Source organism: Montipora foliosa, chromosome 8, assembly GCF_036669935.1.
Source record: "Montipora foliosa isolate CH-2021 chromosome 8, ASM3666993v2, whole genome shotgun sequence".
In the NCBI taxonomy this organism is placed as follows: Eukaryota; Metazoa; Cnidaria; class Anthozoa; order Scleractinia; family Acroporidae; genus Montipora; species Montipora foliosa.
This window is the reverse complement of record NC_090876.1, coordinates 6,654,924-6,673,153: the sequence shown is the minus strand read 5'-3', so window position 1 is coordinate 6,673,153 and position 18,230 is coordinate 6,654,924. Positions and strand designations below refer to the sequence as shown.

At 40.7% G+C, this 18,230-nt stretch overlaps 1 protein-coding gene across 1 annotated transcript in view; it reads left to right on the top strand.

The window, feature by feature from the left end:
- Positions 1-18,230, top strand: part of LOC137967917 (transformation/transcription domain-associated protein-like) — an 84,215-nt gene that overhangs the window by 31,537 nt on the left and 34,448 nt on the right. The window contains exons 48-69 of the mRNA XM_068814514.1: positions 1,044-1,108; positions 2,099-2,155; positions 2,649-2,753; positions 3,464-3,529; positions 3,995-4,075; positions 4,256-4,384; positions 6,089-6,202; positions 6,908-7,000; positions 7,545-7,615; positions 8,494-8,542; positions 8,664-8,720; positions 9,843-9,910; positions 11,758-11,869; positions 11,969-12,058; positions 13,090-13,254; positions 13,568-13,650; positions 14,915-14,984; positions 16,319-16,402; positions 16,522-16,629; positions 17,283-17,356; positions 17,591-17,690; positions 17,892-17,996. Coding sequence (XP_068670615.1) covers positions 1,044-1,108; positions 2,099-2,155; positions 2,649-2,753; positions 3,464-3,529; positions 3,995-4,075; positions 4,256-4,384; positions 6,089-6,202; positions 6,908-7,000; positions 7,545-7,615; positions 8,494-8,542; positions 8,664-8,720; positions 9,843-9,910; positions 11,758-11,869; positions 11,969-12,058; positions 13,090-13,254; positions 13,568-13,650; positions 14,915-14,984; positions 16,319-16,402; positions 16,522-16,629; positions 17,283-17,356; positions 17,591-17,690; positions 17,892-17,996 — 1,946 coding nt within the window. The remainder of the gene's footprint in view (positions 1-1,043; positions 1,109-2,098; positions 2,156-2,648; positions 2,754-3,463; positions 3,530-3,994; positions 4,076-4,255; positions 4,385-6,088; positions 6,203-6,907; positions 7,001-7,544; positions 7,616-8,493; positions 8,543-8,663; positions 8,721-9,842; positions 9,911-11,757; positions 11,870-11,968; positions 12,059-13,089; positions 13,255-13,567; positions 13,651-14,914; positions 14,985-16,318; positions 16,403-16,521; positions 16,630-17,282; positions 17,357-17,590; positions 17,691-17,891; positions 17,997-18,230) is intronic.

The window sequence follows — 18,230 nt, the reverse complement described above, 5'->3', positions numbered from 1 at the left end:
AATGCCCTTAAAACTGATGAGGTTTACAGCCAACAGAAGCGCAGTAAAATCATCATCATCATCATCATCTTTTCCTTTTCCCTCTGAGGGAAATAGGGCCTTGCGTTCTCTCTCTCCAAGCTTCTCGGTCTTTCGCACAACAACCGGCTTCTGTCCAACCTTTGAACCCAAGTTCACCTCGTTCTCTCTCTACCGTTCTTCGCCATGTCTCCTTCGGCCTACCTCTCCTACGTCTTTCTTCTGGGATCCATGTTAAGGCTATCCTTGTGTTCTCATTTACACTTTTCCTCAGCACATGCCCAATCAGTTTCCAGCGCCTACGTTTTATCTGCTGAGTGATCTAGCAATAAGGCAATAAGTATTGGAAATTGTATGAACGTGAGTACATTTCTTGATTTATAGACACAAGTGATGTTTTGGAAGAAATTTGAGAACTTAAAACATGACGAGTGACCATAAATCACGAAATGCAGGAAATGCATGTTCACACGATTTTTTATTTATCAAGTATTCAACAAAATTACTCCACCACTGTTTCCATAGCAACTTCTGTATTGCATTCTATTTATGCATTCGTCACCGACCAATCAGAATTGCGATATTCTGTCGAGTACGCCAATATAATAGAACTGATGAATATCCCTTACTACTGAATTTAATATGAATATCCCTTAAATCTTATTACTCTTCTCTCTAATGGCTCATAAAGGAAAACAAAATAAATGTTTTATTGCTTGTCATTTAATTCCTTTGTTTACATGTCTTTTACTGCAAAACGTTGGCTTCATCTTTAATTTGTTAATGTGATACAACATCACTGGTCATTTTGTGAAAATGAGACATGTTACCCCTTTTTTATCCGGTACCTACATGTATAATACCAAATGATTAAATTGTAATCATTTGTCTCAAAAAGAAATATGGTTGGACAAAAATTTTGCGTGGTGTGTGTGGGATACCAGAAGTTGTTCTTGATGAACTTGGCAGGGACCTCCAAGAATAGGAATAGATATATTTTTTACTGGTTATGTCAATATTTTTAGATGCCCTGACAGCTTGCCACTACATTGTTCAAGTGAAGGACAAGATTTTCAATGTGCTATACAAGGTACTTGAAAGTAGGAGTCGTATCAAAAGTTGATCAAGAAAGATCGTCTGGAGAGCGAGTTTCAATCGAGTGTCGTAAAACCAAAAACCAAAGTAATAACTTTGGCCAATCAAAAAGGACTGAGACAATCCAGTAAGCCAATCAAGACTTGAAGTAATTACGCGCAGCCGACACAAAGCGCGGGAAAATGGGCACACGTAAGCCACGATTGGTTTTGGTTTCACTTCTGATTGGTTGAAAAATGGCGCGAGAACTTTCAACCAATCACAGAGTGAAGTAAATGCAAAACTCAAGCAACTCGCGAATTACTTTCGACATTGGGGCATTTTTGGTGTCGAAGTAAGAAACATCTACAGTGTACCAGTAAAGTGGGTGTTTGGGGAGGGGGGGATATTGTGTGTATGGATGGTGATTTCAGGGACAATCATAGCCAACCTTAAGGTTAGTCTGTAAATTGATGAAGAGAAACATTCGCAAGGAAAACTCTCAGCCGCAAGATGGGGTTAAAAATAAATCAAACTCTGTGTGAAAAGAAAACCTTTAATTTCAAAAACAGCCAGAAAAATACAAGAAATTTAGTTACGTAGGTACGTACTTCGTTTAGTGTGATGTCACGACGACCATTTTGTTTTTCCCTAAACGAATAAACAATGGCCTTGAATGGTGCCAACTAATTACTCAAGAATTGCTTTGCTTCCGTTACAAACTGGAGTCGGTAATAATGTGATTGAAATCCATGAATAAGTCGTTTGTTAGTTTCCTTAATGGCTTTGGAAAACCCAGAGGGGTGGATTATAGCCTCATCCTGCGATTGAGATCAACTACTTCAGGGAAAAAAGCTTGTTAAAAAATCTGTCTTAACAAAATCTGTCTCATTAAAATCGTTGGTATTCAAAAAAGTTTAAAATTGTACACTTTACATACCGAGGTAATTACATCTTTGTTGTTGGAAGGTCATTCCTTGTTTTAACCGCCTGAATGTACCCACAGGCGCTGAATTCTAGCTCAACAGAAATACAGGAAGCAGCTAAAGAGTGCATGAAAAAGGTAATTTTTCCATTAATTTTCGTCATACAAACTCGAAGTTCCTTGCTGTCCATGCGTTTGACATTTGAATACTGCCATTTCATGGTCTATCAATAAATACTGTACAGTGAAAATTTTTAAAAGGAGTAACCATGATTTACATGTAAACGAAACTATTTTTTTGTCACTCGGGCTGTCCTGCGTTTTGGCAGCAAACTACCAAATGTATCTATTCATTTATTATACTATGAGCAGCTCAGCCCCCCTCGCCCTCATTTTCTCTGGTGTTAGAGAAAATAAAGAGCGCCGTGAGAAATGGCCTCGGCGCATCCCCGTTTTATACGGTGAGCCAAAGAAGGGTTGCTTGTACTCTCTGTATCTGCTTTTCAATCGATAAAGGTCTCTTCATTTTCGGTCGCCAAGTCTTCATGCCAGCCTTCCAAGTTGTGTATTTTATAAGGTTTTTTTTCTCAACTGTGTACAACAACCTTGCTCTCTTCTTGTTCCTTATTAGTTCATGGCTGGTTCGCAAGTGGACATGGAACTAGTTCATATGAGCATTAGGCCTCTCCTTCTCAAGCTGGGAGATTATAGAAGTCTTAACTTGCAGATCATTCAGGTTTTGAAACTTGCGTTTATTTTCAGTTCAATCAAATTGGGTTACCATTGCATGCCTGTGTGTCTGAAGTACTCGAACGGCACGCACTTGGAATAAACTTTAATGCGTCTTCAGTAGGCTCTATTTGTAAAGTACGGGATCATTAGTCACGAGTAACTCTCGATAATTAACTGTCTTGGTCATCTTTTTTTTGATGTCATTATTTAAAGCCCCGCAATTTGTAAGGAAACGGGAGGCGCAGTTAGCGCGCTCGACTCCGGATCGAGTGGTCCGGGTTCGGGTTCGGGTCAGGGTGGCTTTGTGGTTATCTATCGGGCCTCCCACCACTGCGAGCCGGGGTTCAATTCTAGTCTCGGCCAGCCTGTGGGCTGAGTTTCAGTAGATCTTAACCTGACTCGAGGGTTTTTTTCCGGGTACTCCGGTTTTCCTCTTTCATCATAATCGATTCACAGCTAATTAACATCTAGCTGTGGTGCTGTGCTCCGACATCAAACATGGACTGTATAGCGGCAGCCAGAGGCGCCTTTGTCTGCTTTCAGCCCGATGTCGTGAGCCGCGCCCTTCGCAATTCAGTCCTCGATTGCAAGTAAGCGTGATTAGCACTCGCAATATATTTTATTTTTGAAATACAGTTCTGGACCTCTGTCCATTTGGGTAATTTTTAGATTTTCCTCAAAATTTCTATTAATTTGTCGCTTCTTCTCTCACAGAGGCTGTCTCATCTCATGGAGCTTTTCCCAGGCAGTTTTAATGAAAAACTTTGCGAGCAGTTATTGGTAAGACAAAGTTACAACCCGACTGTTACATCGTAAGTCGCCTCGAACCTTTGCACTTTTGTGGCATTGTGTAAACATTTCAAAGTGACTTGTCCATGAAGTTTTCCCCACCATTCGCACGCTACATGCGAGAAGTGCTTGCATCGAGTCTTTACGGCTGGTTCCTCTGTACCCATCTATGGTTGATTTCCAAATTATTCTTGTGTGCCGTATGCTCCACTCCATTTGATGCAAGTAAAAATGTATGGATGGACGTGTAAGTGGAACCTCGCACACTGAGTAGTGAAAGCCTTTTCTCCCTTGTATAACGGTTTTTAGTGTATACCACACAAGTGAATAGTGTTTTCCGCGCATTCTGATTGGTTATCTCAGAGGTGAATAGCAAATACTAATTATGCACGTGGAGTAAATAATTTGTGCATGAGACAAGCCTCGTCCTCATCCTTTATTCGTGTTTTGCTGTAGGCACACCTTAAGAAGTGGGTTGAAGTTGTCACTGCTGCATCAGCACAGTCAGCTGCCAAGACGAATCACAACTCTGAAGAGGTGATTAAATTGATTTACAACTAGAAGGCATATATATGTATATATCCCTCAGTGGGGAAATATACTGGGTATACCCAGTATGCATAAAGCATGGTTAGTTCTGTTGGATCATGTTCGAGTCTGTTGAGTCTCTCTTGTATAACTCCTAAAATAGTTAAGGCTTTTTTTCTCCGTTGCCAGCTGCCTCAAGAATTGAAAATCTGCGCATCCATTATCAACATGTTTTACTTGATTCCTGCTGCCTCCTCAAAGCTAATTGAACCACTGATTGGTTTAGTGCTGAAAGTGGAGAAAGTTCTTCTCATGGAGGTAAGCTGTAAAGACCAGTTGAACAGTGGCCATCGCAGATACTCTCGCACCGTGTGTTTGAACGCTTGTCCAAATAAACTGTTAACTGAAAGAAAAAGGAAACAGAATCGAAACCACTTACTTATTAGAACCTTTGGATCTCTAGTTAAAAACCGAAGTCCTGTAAACACCACTTAGCAGTTTTGCGATATCTCTGATAGACCTTTTTGAATTGGAATTTGAGTAACAGTGTCCTATTCTCTCTTTTTTCACAAGTGTAACGTTCTGATAAGTTTGATCTTAAGATGCGATCGACAGTATGTCATGTGATAAAGCTGCGGGTATGGTTTCCTGCGTAGAAAACTCTTTCATATCCGCGATACCACTAAATGACTTTCCTATGTTCTCTCTCCTTCATACTAGGGAGTTTAAGAAACCACAACAGCTACGGTGACGAAAACGTCGCTTCAAACTATTAGTTTGTGCTATCCTAAGTGTTTTTGTCGATGTTTCCACCTTTTTTATGTTGTACAATATGGGCGAAGTATGCCATAACCAGATTGGTATGTAAGGATTTGAAGCAAAGAGAGAGAAGGAAAGATTCACTGTTGTTTGTCCACGTTGTCGTCAAAACCTGTTAGGGAGTTTAAGCAAAGACGACGGCTACTGCAACGAAAACGTTAGTCCAAAATATAACTTGGGGCTATCGCAAGTATTTCACGATTATTCCGTCTTGTTCACCTTGTACAGTGCAGGCGCACTATCCTGTAAGTGGGTGGGTACGAACGGTGTTGAAGTCAAAACAGAAAATGACTGTTTCATTGTTATATGCTCACGTTGTCTTCAAAACCTAAAATAGGGTGATTTCACGTTGTTGTTACGGCAGAGAAATGCACGGAAATTCGTGTTGCACGTGCAGCACGAGTATTTTTCCTTTTTTAACCAATAATATTCTTGCTTTGTGGCGTAGCCGTAGCCGTAGCCGTAGCCGTAGCCGTAGCCGTCGTCTTTGCTTAAATTCCCTTTTGTTTTGACGAGTACAGGAGAGAAATGGACAAAAATGCGTGCCGCACGTGCAACACGATCATTTTTTTCCTCTTTGAACCAATAATATTACTGCTTTTTGGCGTTGTCGTTGCCGTAGCCGTTGTCGTTTCTCAAACTCCCTACTCTCACCTCTGACGGGTTAGACAACGAAGTCGCAATTGACCAGCTGAGCTCCCAAATGACTTGATAATTCGGTGGTCGAGTCGTGGAGCGTTATCTTTAGTTATATGTTCGAGTCCCGTTTTAGCCCTTATTACAAATTCCAGAGTTGCTTCACTTCTGCCTGCCTTCCTGCCTAAGCTTCCTACCTATGTTCAAGTCCAGGCTGGTCTTCACGTTTCTGGGGTCGGCAATGCGTGGCATACTTTCGTGTAGGGTGCGTTCCTTTGGGATGATCCGAAAAAGGATCACTGATCCAAGATCGCTTGGATCACGGTGCATCAAAGGAACCGATGAATCTACTCTGGTAAAGGATTTTTGGGTTCAATGGATGCACCATGATCCAAGTGATCTTGGATCAGTAATCCTTTTTCGGATCATCCCAAAGGAACGCACCCCCTGAGTAGAACATTATTGATGTTAGGGTTTGGAGCCACGTGCTTTCGCAAACGCGTTTGGTGTATAGTGTGACCCTGGCTTTGTGATGTACATCAAGTATTTTTGGTTTTTTCTTTGCAGATCGGAAGCCCTTTGCGAGTATCATTACTTAAGTTCTTGATTCGTTATCCAACGCAGACTGTGGATTACTTTTTGCTTCAGCTTGCTAGTTCTCAAATGAATCGCCTGTTAATGGTGAGTAAGGAAGACTTCTTTTGCCTGTAGGCAATATCGTTGCTCTGTTTAGGGGGATCTTTGTTTACATTTTTTGCTTCGTTAGCAGTGCCTCTTATAAGTCAGCCGAAAATAAAGTACTGAATATTGAAAGTGCATTGCCTAATGAGCTTTCTCTGAAAAATTGAACCCGATATACCAGATAATCTCTGAGCTATAGACCGAATGCATAAATGGCGGCCAAAAAATATTCTTTTGTTTATGTGCTAATTAGCCTCACTAGCCTCGTTTGCATGGACAAAATACAAAAGAAATGTTGCTTGAGAGCGAGGCTAGTGAGTCTCATTAGCACATAAACAAAAAATACATTTTTGGCCGCCATTTATGCATTCGGTCAATGATGATTTGAAAATTCGAATACGAAATTTTAAAGTGCGCATGGGACGCGTTAGCGCCTTTGTCATCCAAGAATTTATCAGTTTTTTATGACTAATAACCTGCTCGTTATCAAAGCTAAAAGGAGTAGGACTGGAGATTTAACAGAGTCTAACAAGTTCTTTTACCGTTTGAAGTCAATTTGTAACTAGCATGATGCCTTCCGTGACTGGGAAACTCCTACGTTAACGAAACAAACATTTTATGTAAACAGTGACGTCAGCAAAGATTCCCTTATTGTTCTCCATCGTCTCTTTATCCCATTTATTTGAACAATATCTTTTTTCACAGTATGTCCTTAGCCAAGAATCGTCCAAGCCTTTGAGACAAACCCTGGAGGCCCATTCGCTCAAACTTGTCAACAGCACATTTAGCATACCACAGGTGAAAATTTCCTGGTACAGTTTATCAGCCGAATCTTAAAGCGGCGAACGCGAAAATACAGTTTTCAAGGCATGCTTAAAACTCTCGAGACGGCGTAATTTATCATATATTGGTATCCATTCATGTGAATCTTTCTTTCCATTTCTATCTGTTCGATTTGGTTTTTTTTTGTCTTTCACCGCCAAGTTAGAGTGTTCTTTAGATGCATGCCAAAGCATTCTAGTTTGGCCATTCATGACAGACGCGGAAAACCAAATACCATTTGGAGCAATTGACAACACAAAGGAAGAACATTCTGCCTGCGCAAAACGGGCTAAACTTGTTTTGTAATAATAGCCAGGTGTGTGTGAAAAGCAAGGACAACTGTTGAAACTTGCTCCCAAGAAGAAGTTTATAAAATGGTTTTTAGTAAATCTTTTGTCTCTTCAACAGAAGAAATATCACGAAGACTTCTCATTAGACTTAAGCTGTTATGATTTGCAGCCAACTCGTATTAAGAGGCTGTTGCTTCTTCTTTTTCGAATTTGATTTTGTTTTTCATCAGCCTCCTGAAGATCAAGTCCAAGCACTACAGAAAAAGATGGAGTTGCAAAACCAGGGAATCAAAATAATTAGGTTTTAAAGCTTTTCTTTATTCTTATGTACATTTTTATTTCTGTATTTTTTATGCATTCAAACCCTCAATTAAGGGCTATCATTGAAACACGCTACAAGCAAACACAAATTATCCAACACCAAACCAGCGGTCTGCGGTACCTTGGGCATGCGCACAGCCATATCACCCTGGGAGTCGTAGCCATGGAAAACTGTTTTGTTCTTATTAGGCTTTATTAGCATGACATAGCTATCACTTAGTTGGGAGCTTTTCACTCGCGAGGCAGAGGAAAACACTCCCTAAAGCGACAGCTCTATTCCATGCATTTTGCTTTATTCTTACGTACACGTACGAAAACGAATTTCCCTGCCCCGTAAAGTTCCTTCCAGTCAGCAAACTAGAAGCTAATTAAGAGCACGTCTTAACACCAAACTCTCGGACTCCAGTACTTTATGAATAGTTAAGCTGGTGCTTCAAAACAAAATCGCGTTCCTAGTCATATTTATGACGGCAGATCTACCGTTTATTTTCAAAAACATTGTCGAGGAAGCAAAATAACAGGGAGAAAAGCGTTGTACTTTACGGAACTCACTTTTATTAGTGGTCCCGAAGGTTAAAATGAATAGGGAGCTTTAGCGCGCGCTTCAGATGAAAACCGGAAGTAAACATTTCGCATACCAAGACAGTAGTCTCTATCAGATTTTTCGACTGATGGTCTCTAACATTGAAAAGATACTTAGCAATATGAATGTAGTATTGCCAAGACAGGTTAAGAGGGAAAACGGCTTACTTCTGTTTCCGCCTTCCGTGGCCCAAATACGTCACGTTTAAGCTCCCTGAGAACCTCGTTCTGTGTCAGACTTAAAATAAATGGCCCTTTATGTTTATCAAATTTCAGGTTGTTGGTGAAGTTTAACGATTCTTGGCTGCCTGAGCACCCTGTTTTGGTAAGAGATAAAAGATGAATTTATAATAATTGTACAATTGACCTGTTCAAGAACATTGAAACGCTAATATGTTCGGTGTCAATGTTTTCAATCGCATTGCATTTTTCTGTATACTCTTTAGATTGGCCACTTACGACGAATTTGGGTATCAAGCAGTTTTCAAGAAAGATTGAAAAAGGTATCAAAGCATCTTAGTAATGTGACTCACAATTATGACACATGGAAAACCTGCTGATTCAAAATTGTATCCATTAGTTTTCTCTATATCCATAAATACAGCAGAAAAACTGATAACTTCAGTGAAGTACTGTCATGACTGCATCATTATTCTTGGTTTGCATTGACAGAAGAGTTTTGTCTTGATTTTTTAGGCTTAAATTGCAACACAATGGTGTTTGTGAGTGTGCTCAGTTGGTAAAAATAGATTCATTCGCACGATAAACAAAATAACCCGCGATACGGTCGCAGCTTATCACATTTCAGCAGCACAAGGCAATCAAGAGCTTTTGTAATTGTCCCCGCACGGCATAGTGTACTATCCCCTCCAGCATGCATTACGTTGGTACTCGTTTGTATGCCCGAGTGAAGAAAAAAATCCTTGCCTAAGAAAAAAAGATGGTTTTGCATACTTATGAAGTTGTCTTTTTATTCATATTTTTATTTCAGTTTGTGACTGGCTAACGAAACTCGCTTATGATTTCAGCTCGTAGCGTATGATCGCGCCAGTAGCAAGAATTGCCAAACTGAAAAAATTGTCAAATTGGAAAAGTGATCTGGATAATTTGAGAAATCTTCACTTCAAAATATACGGCATTTCTTAGTTTCATTGAAAAATTTGGGGCAAGAAATGAAATGTATTCAAACATTCAAAGTTAAATTTAGTAAAAAGGTTATTCTATTCGAGCTCGTTGGAAATGGGGTGGTCACTGCCAACTTAACCCACAACCATCCATTTATTTGCCAAATTGGAAAAAGTTTTAGAGAGCAGAATAAATTAATTAGATCAGGCCAAAAACTACTCAGAATAGTATTGATTATTTTCTTACTAGAGAGATTTACGGCAAAATGTGGGTAGTAGCTCATTTTTATTTTTGCCCGTAAGAGTAAGATATTGAGCAATCATTTCTCCTTTTACAAGTTAGAATAAGACAATTGTCACCATCCTGCCGTTTTTCCTGCTTGTTGTTTCACGAGAACGCGAAGCAAAGTCTCTCTTCTATGTCACATCACTGCGCCCCCAAAAGAGGCGGTAGAATGCAATAAAAATTATGTCTAACTTTGTTGTGAATTGCGTTTTTAGGATGGCACTCCAATTCATCGTTGGCGCGAACCAAAACTTCTTGCTAAGTGTTTGTTGAATTACATCAAGTAAGTCATCTGACATAATGACAAGTTCAATCTTGAACACACTTCTCTTATGTTTGTCGCTCCTCCGCATTTCCTGATTCCCTCTTCTCTCTAAGCAGTCTGCTTTCGGAACGCAAAAAACGCATTTGAATTTAGATGTTCTTCAAAATTAAATCTCTATAGAGCGTTTTCACTTGACGTCACGGTGGCCATGTTCGTGTCCAACACTGGCCATAATGGTGTACCAAAGTAATCGTCCGGGAATTGGCCATTCTGAGTTTAAGTCTGCCTCTCTTCAATGCGAGTCTAAGAGCGAAGTTTTTCTTATGAAAATTAGTTTTCTTTCATGTGTAAAGTAGAACTAATTACCATCACAAAAACTTCGCACTTAGACTCGCTTTGAAGAGAAGGCAGACATGAACTTGGAAATGGCCTATTGAATTCTATTTTATGTAAATACCTTCTTTTGTTTCGGTAATCCAATATGGCTGCTGGGCACGTGAGTGATAACGCTCTATGGGAGAAATCTAGACTCCCATTTTTATCGTAATGGCAGGCTTCTGTCGTCATAAGGGAATGCAAATTATATTATTTTTATTAAGGAAATGAGTTACCGGGAATCAATGTTTATTACAGAGATTTAATATTGTGCCTGTTTTGCCAAAGTCAGAGAAACTTTTCATCGTCCATGCTCCAGTTGTTCAAAGGGCAGATAACTTGATCCGCTGAACTAGTCACCATCCGGAGTTTGAATTTGTGCAAAGATTAATTTCAGTATTTGTTCTGACTCGTGACCGTGGATATTTACAATCTAAGCACAAGTTAAAGAGTATACGAAAACCTTCGCCAAAGTTTAACATGGGGGATCTTTGATACTCTGGATAGTGACTTGTCTGTCCACTGGATAGAGCGACTTTCATATGACCTTGAAAAAGTGTTCGCAATTTGTTTCACGGACCAATGTTTGGCAAGATTACAACAAAACTTCTCTTTATTCCCGCCAAGGAAACTCCTATTATGGGCAGTTCGATTGCCCAATCACCTTACTGCATTTGTAATGACGTCAAAGCGAAACTTTCCAGAAAGATCCATGGCAAGATGACGTTGTTTGCTTCCGCGTTCGCTAAGCCAATGAAAATTTGCGCTCGTTTATTTTTGTTCGATAATTTTTTACGTTTATTTTTCAAGGTCATTTGAAAGTGGCTATACTATTATCCGACCGTTGAATAACTGGGGCCCAGAATGACTCGACATATCCGGGACCTTGAAACGCGCCTTGAGCGCCAGATTTGAAAAGATAATCAGTGAACCTTTTTTTATCTCTCTCTAAAAACGAGAGAAGGATTTCGGGCATATTTTCAGGAGCAGTAGGGAGCGGAGACGACGCAGTGCGAGTGAGAGCACTCGCCTCCCACCAAATGTGGCCCGGGTTCGATTCCCAGACTCGGCGACGCAAATTTCCCTTTTGTAAACGGTCGTTGCCATTTCTCAGAACGGTCGTTGCCATTTGAAACGGTCGATGCCATTTTTTAGCTCTGAATTACACTCAGTAGGTCTAAGAACTCAAAAGGTTGCGGTTACTGGGAGTTGTGTCTCGCTGGTCATATGAGTTAAACATTTAAATATAGTTCATTCAGGCATAAGTTTGCGATGGCCGCCATGGTTTTGTCTAAATTTCTGAACACCAAAACTCAGGACTTTATTTTGTCTCACTCCCTTTCTGTCTCGCTCTTCGTCTGTCGAAGGTTTATTCTATGAGTTCTTACTGGTTCTCGTGATTGTCTGACTGCCTCTGATGCGATTATCGAGAGCAACTAGTCTGATTTTTTTCTCAAATGAACATTTTCGCTTTTCATCATCTGTTTTAGACATCGAGCCTCTGAAGTGGAATTATTGTTCCAGTTATTACGTGTATTTACCATACGCCATGTTCCTGATTTTCACTTTCTAAGGAAGTTCTTAGATGAAACTGTTGCCAAGGTATGTTAGTTTACCGTTTCAACCACCACCTGCGGTCTATTCTACATTCTATTTGTTTTTAAAAGTTTAATTAGTTTAATGAAATATCTTTTTTTTCAGAGTTATTCCGTGGAGCAGAAAAGAGCTGTTTTCTTCAAATTCGTGGAACTTTTCCATGACCAAAACTTCCCCCAGGAGCTGAAAGCAAAGGTTCGTCTGTTAAACGTGCCATCTAGTCTTGATCAGTAAAGCCTGCTTGACACAAGGAGACGAAATCGGATAGATGGGAAAATGGGGTGAAGCATGAAAAGAAAAGGCAACTTTCAAACTTAACACTTGCGGAAAAAAAACAGGGTCCACATCAAGGGTAGTGGTTTTTTATTTTCCGTTGTTTTTAAGAAAAAAAAAACTCGTAAAATTCCTTTTGAAAATTCGCATTTTTTTTTATTTCATGCACACTTCGGAATAGACCTTTTTGCAGATACGGCGGCCATTTTGATTTCTATTGTTTCGAGGGATGGGATGCTCAGGAGGCAAATTGATATGTATTTGCCCCCTGGCCATCCCATAAATGCTGTTTGAAACAAAAGAAATCAAAATGGCTGCCGTATCTGCAAAAAGGTCTATTATCCTATTGAACCGAGCAGGAGATTAAATACAAATTTAAACTTGGAAAGGGTGTGAAAGCAAAGCCTTCGTTTTCATGCCCGGTGCTAACTTAGTTTCTTCAAGTAAGTGGTAACTGATTTGGAATTACAATCGGGATATCTTGGCTTAGGTTTTGTGGCTGAAAACGTTTCTATAGTCGTTCTCTGACCGAAACAAAATTTCACCCGACGGGCAGCCTCGGGCAAGCCGGTGATGATCTGAAGGAGAATGGTCTGATGTATGTAAGCGGGTTTTAAGCATCGAATAGGAAACGTTCAGGGAAAGTGGCAGCATGTCACGGCAAATTTCATAGCGATTGAGCGTAACGTTAATTTTTCCCGAATTTTTTTACGACTGATTCCTGGAGGAATCATTTCCGATACACTCTACGAAAAAGACCTAACCAATCTACAGTGTTATCACTCAGGGAATCAGGAACCTTGTTTTTTCACCGAAACAAAAGAAGACGTTTGCACGATAATAGAGCTCAATTCCCAGAGGATTAGTTGACGTCATGGCCGCCGTGACGTCACGTCAAAGGCGAGTATCACCAAATTTATCTATTATTAAATTCGGGTTTTTTTTATTCTCAGGCCCTGCAGTATGTGTTGATTCCCATGTTTCAAGTTTCGTTTGAGCGCGGTGAAGGAGACAGCTTGATTGGCGGACCCCCGAGTCCTGAACAAGACAGCAACGAGAATGTTATCAGTGTCTTTATTTCCAAAGTTATTGATCCTGAGAATCCCTTTGGCACATCCGTAAGTAACAATATTTTTTAAAAGAATCCAGTTTTGCTGATGGTGTTATATTAATTGCACGCGGGAAGGACACAAAACGAGCCAAGTATTTGGTTGATCCGTTTGAAGTAAAGAAAATTGCCTTCTTCAGTGCAAGGTAAGAACGAAAGCAATACAAAACATCACAGCTTACGGAAAGATGATTGTGAATCTCTTTCTTGATGTGTCTCAATTTCTTTAGCGTTAAATGTTGTATAGCAGTCACCAGCCGCGATCGTCAAGGGTAAAAAGAGAGGCCTTTCAGAACTCTAAACGTTTGGTTTGGTAATTTTAGGATGCTGTTCGCATTCTGCTGCTTCAGTTCTCAGCTTTGCTTGTGGAACACGCCTCTCAACATATCCACGATGCTGCGAATAAGTGAGTTGGTTTTGTTAGCCGGTTTTTTAAAAATTTACCACTGTTATTAATTGTCATTCTTAACGTTCTTATCTGTATTTTTCTGGGGGAGGGGGGGGGGGCAAAGCTATAAGAAACCCTGGAGAGAAGCAACCATTTTGTTATGAGGGAGTTTAGGAAACGACGACAACGTGTCATTGGTTGCAGTCGCACTTGAGAGAAACACCGTGTAACACTAGGGTTGACACTACTCTAGTGTCAACTCTCGAAGGGGAACACTGAACAATAGAACTTGATTTAACACCAGTGTTAGGGAGCTTTAGCAACGACAACGGCGACGGCAACGAGAACGTTACAAATTTGCATATTCAGTAAGCAAAAGCAGTAGCTTTGCACGCCCTGCACCTGCGTTTTTCCTTTTTGTCAATTTCTTTGCCGTCGTCAGCAAAACAGCAAAACTACAACGTGAAATAACCAAGTTTGAGGTGTTATGGAGAACGTCAGCACTTAGACATAAATTTTCATTTTTCTCCCCTAAATTAACCGCCGCTCGTAACGGTTTCATTTCTGAAGGACTGCCACACCTTTGTCATATTAAAAAGTTCGGAATAGTCGCGAAGTGATCGCAATAACGGGAATTTATGTTTTTACATGACGTTCTCGTTGCCGTTGCCGTCGTCATTGCTTAAGCTCCCTGTTAACTCCCTAATGCGACCGCAATCATTGCCGTAGCTACTACAGCCGTGACAACGCCACAAAATTATTATCGTTGGTTGAAACAGAAAAAGTCATTGTGCCGCACAGGTGCGGCATATGTTTTCGTACAACAACGTGGGAAGATCGAAGAAAACGGGAGCATGAAGACTGCCTTGTTCTTTCTCTATCTTTTCTTTCAAAACCGTTCGTACAAATCCACTCGTAGGATACGTGAGCTTCGCCCGTTTTGTTGTACAACACGAGCAAGGTGGAATGATCGCGAAATAGTTAATATCGCGCACAGTTAAATGTTGAAGTGACGTTTTTGTCGGCATAACCATCGTTATTTCTTAATAAACTCCCCTTTTTCAAAGCGTGGTTACCGAACGGACGGCCAAACTGGAAAATCAAGCGGAACAACTAAACGGGACAAATCCAGTTGGTTGTCTGAGTACGATTTGTCGATCCGAAGTATCCGCGTCCAAAATCATCTCCTAAACTGCTGGTCAACGCCGCCTTCTTAAAAGAGTTCTTTTCAGTTCCAAAGAAGGCACGATTCACTTTCTATGTCTCATTCTTTTTTTTTCAGAAAGCAGGGAAGAAAGCTGCGACGTTTAATGACGTTTGCCTGGCCGTGCTTGCTGCCCAAACAATGCGTGGTAAGACAGTTGTAATGTAGCGGAAGTGATGTATACCGAAAGTAGCGTTTGTATCACTTATGTGGGGGTCTGGGTAGTTCATGTTTTTGACGTGCGCCACCTCAGCTGTAGTTATCGTGTTTGGCCAGTCGGTGTTGCAAATTTCCCTTTCGTAAAGGGTCGTTGCCATTTGAAACGGTCGATGCTATTTATAACGGTCGACTGCACACTTCACTTCAAAGAAAATTAAAAGACACAAGCTAAGAAAAAATATTAACAAAAGTTAAGACAAAAAAGGAAAAAAAAAACATTTATAAAAGAAAAACTGGAGGAAAAAAAGAGTCCGAAAATTTCAAGACTCGAGCTCGGGTTCTTAGCCCTCACCCTAAACAGAACCCTAACCCGAACCCTAACTCATATGACCAGCGAGACACAACTCCCAGTAACCGCAACCTTTTTAGTTCTTAGACCTAATGAGTGTAATTCAGAGCTAAAAAATGGCAGCGACCGTTTACAAAAGGGAAATAAGCGTCGATGTTGCTGATTCCATCACCAATGGAACTATTACACCAGTAATCTGGACGTTCTGCCTTGCAAATGTATTAATAATTCATGAAGATATAGCCAACTGAAACGCATTGCTGAGGCCCGCATGTTCCTCAGAATCACAAGTTCTTTTTTTTTTAATCTAAGTAGTATTTTTCTTTAACTAGTGTCTTAAAGATTATCTCTCTTATTATCTATTTTTGTTTTACTCATGTATTTTGTATCTAAAAAACATTATGTCTGACTGTAGAATTTGGACAGAATTCAAATTGAGTAACTTGCAATATCACGCATTCCTTTCACAAGGCGCCATTGTAAATACAGTACCCTAAAGTTACCCACCTTTTGTTGTAGATGTTGTAGTATTTATCCGTTATGAACATTATAGGTTTTCATTCCTATTTGAGGCCAAAAAAAGATCACAGATTTGTGGTACATGGACTTAGGTTACCCGTATATGAACTGTGAAGCCGACACTGTAACCGTCTTATTTCGGGTGTTGATCAACACGTTTAAGAGCTTTTTGAGGGAGTGTGACCCAGTGGTTAGGACGCTTGCCTTGAGATCCGGAGATCCCGGGTTCAAGACCCGGTCTGACCACTCGTTGAATTTGATCCTGGTAGTCTCTGGTTCAACTTCCCAGCTGCACTTGTAAATAGCCAACAGGTTTGTCTCCGGCCAGTTGACGATTCTTAACAGTCGTTGTTGTTCTGTTCCGTCGTTTCGTTGTGTCCCATTGGCCCTGAAAAGCCTTTTTACCTGGTCTTTCTTATAACCTTAAGGTCTTTTATTTCCTGTATGTAATTTAGGATCCCTCTACCAAATACCACGGTCACTTGCTGCTGGCTCACATCATTGCCAAGTTTGCTATTCACAAGAGAATTGTTCTCCAGGTAACGTGATGTGTTAGTTTTCTTGGCTCTATTTCCTTAACGATCAAATTATAAAAAAATTAATTTGAAATAAATTCGGAATAAATTCGAAATTTTTATTTTCTATTTTGTTGTTCTAGGTTTTCCACAGCTTGCTTAAAGCTCATGCAGTCGAAGCGCGCGGTGTAGTAAGACAAGCTCTGGACATTTTAACACCCTCGATGCCGGCAAGAATGGAGGATGAGAATGTAAGGAAGTTGAAATTAGCGATTCATTTATCAATACTGATTCGGGGTATTCGGGAAAAATCCGAATGCGCCAAGCAGAAGTCGAAACTATGACCTTCCGATTACTATTTCGGATGTTCGGATATTTCCGGAATTGTAGGAGGCCCATGGGGGCAATGACATCCAAGGTTAACATTTGATCATTATTTATTACGTAAGCAAACTTCAATTTTGCGTCTAAGTACAATTTTTGATAAAGAAGTCCTGATGTGGATGTGATTATTTGATTTTTGACATCCATCTCGGAAGGGTCTCTGTCGCCGTCTCGATTAACACGGCGAGCAAAAGTGCTGTTTGTTCGCGCGCCGATGTAAGTAGGTATTTTAGCAACTTGCTCTCAGACACAATGGAAGTAATTATAGTGGCAGCTTAAGTCTTTCAGACACCTCACAACTGTTTCCAACCTCGCCTCTTATTTGATTATAATAGTATCGCACGGAGCCCTGGACAAATCCGTAACGTTATCAGTACTTTCGAGAAATCCTTTCACGAGTGACGTCATTAAATTGATCTTCAACGTGGCCTTCGTTTTGGATGAATCACGTGATGAGCAGTTCATTTGTGTCGCTGTTGCTTGACGTTTGCTAAATATAAAGACATTTTCTCAACTTCAGGCCAAGTTAACGCACTGGACGAAGAAAATCATCGTCGAAGAAGGACACACCGTGGCGCAGCTGGTTCACATGCTGTAAGTTACAGTTCTTGATTTCGCGTTAAATCCGCCCAGCGGGGCTAACTTGCTCCAGGCATATTTAGCGCTGAGCCGAATTAATTACCGTGGCAACTTGCGAGATTCTTGTCACACGTCTACCAAGGTTAAGCGCTAGCCTCATTGATGGATTGGAGCGAAAATGGACCGCTATTTTTGCCGCTTGAAAACTCAAGTTCTCTTGCTCACTCACTGTGGTGATTTTATTTACAGGACCTTACTGGTTCGTCATTATCGAGTTTACTATCCAGTCAGAATCCACCTGATTCAACACATGATAAGTGCCATGCAGAGGCTAGGATTCACGGCTAATGTGAGTAAAATGATTAGTTGATTTGTATAAGCTTCGCTGCTGGTGGTTTTGTCAATCGAGAAATGAAAGCAAGAGAGGAGCTCTCCATTCCCCTCGCGGCGAAAACCGCTCACGGCTCCAACACTTCGACCGCCTGGACGGTTGTCGCTTGAACTTAGTTCTTAATGACCTACTGTAGCTTCCTCGGTATGTTTTATGTAGGCATCCTTTGAACACCGGAAGCTTGCAGTGGACCTGGCTGAAGTGATTCTTAAGTGGGAATTGCAGCGCATAAAGGATGATCAAGAGCAGCCAACAAACACAGAGGTAAAGCAGGCTCTGCTGTGTAAATGATGGTTTAGATTCTTTTATAGACTTGCCACAAGTCGACTGCGAAGAAGTGCGAGCGAGCGAGCGAAATCGAGGGACAAAGTCCCGAGATGAGCGAAAGTCTAATTCTTTTCATGCCATCCGGATTGATCGGTTTTTGTCGGCGTCCCAGATCCCGCATGAAATGTTAATTTCACTAATCTCGTGCTAAGAGGACGGGCTAGGCCTGTT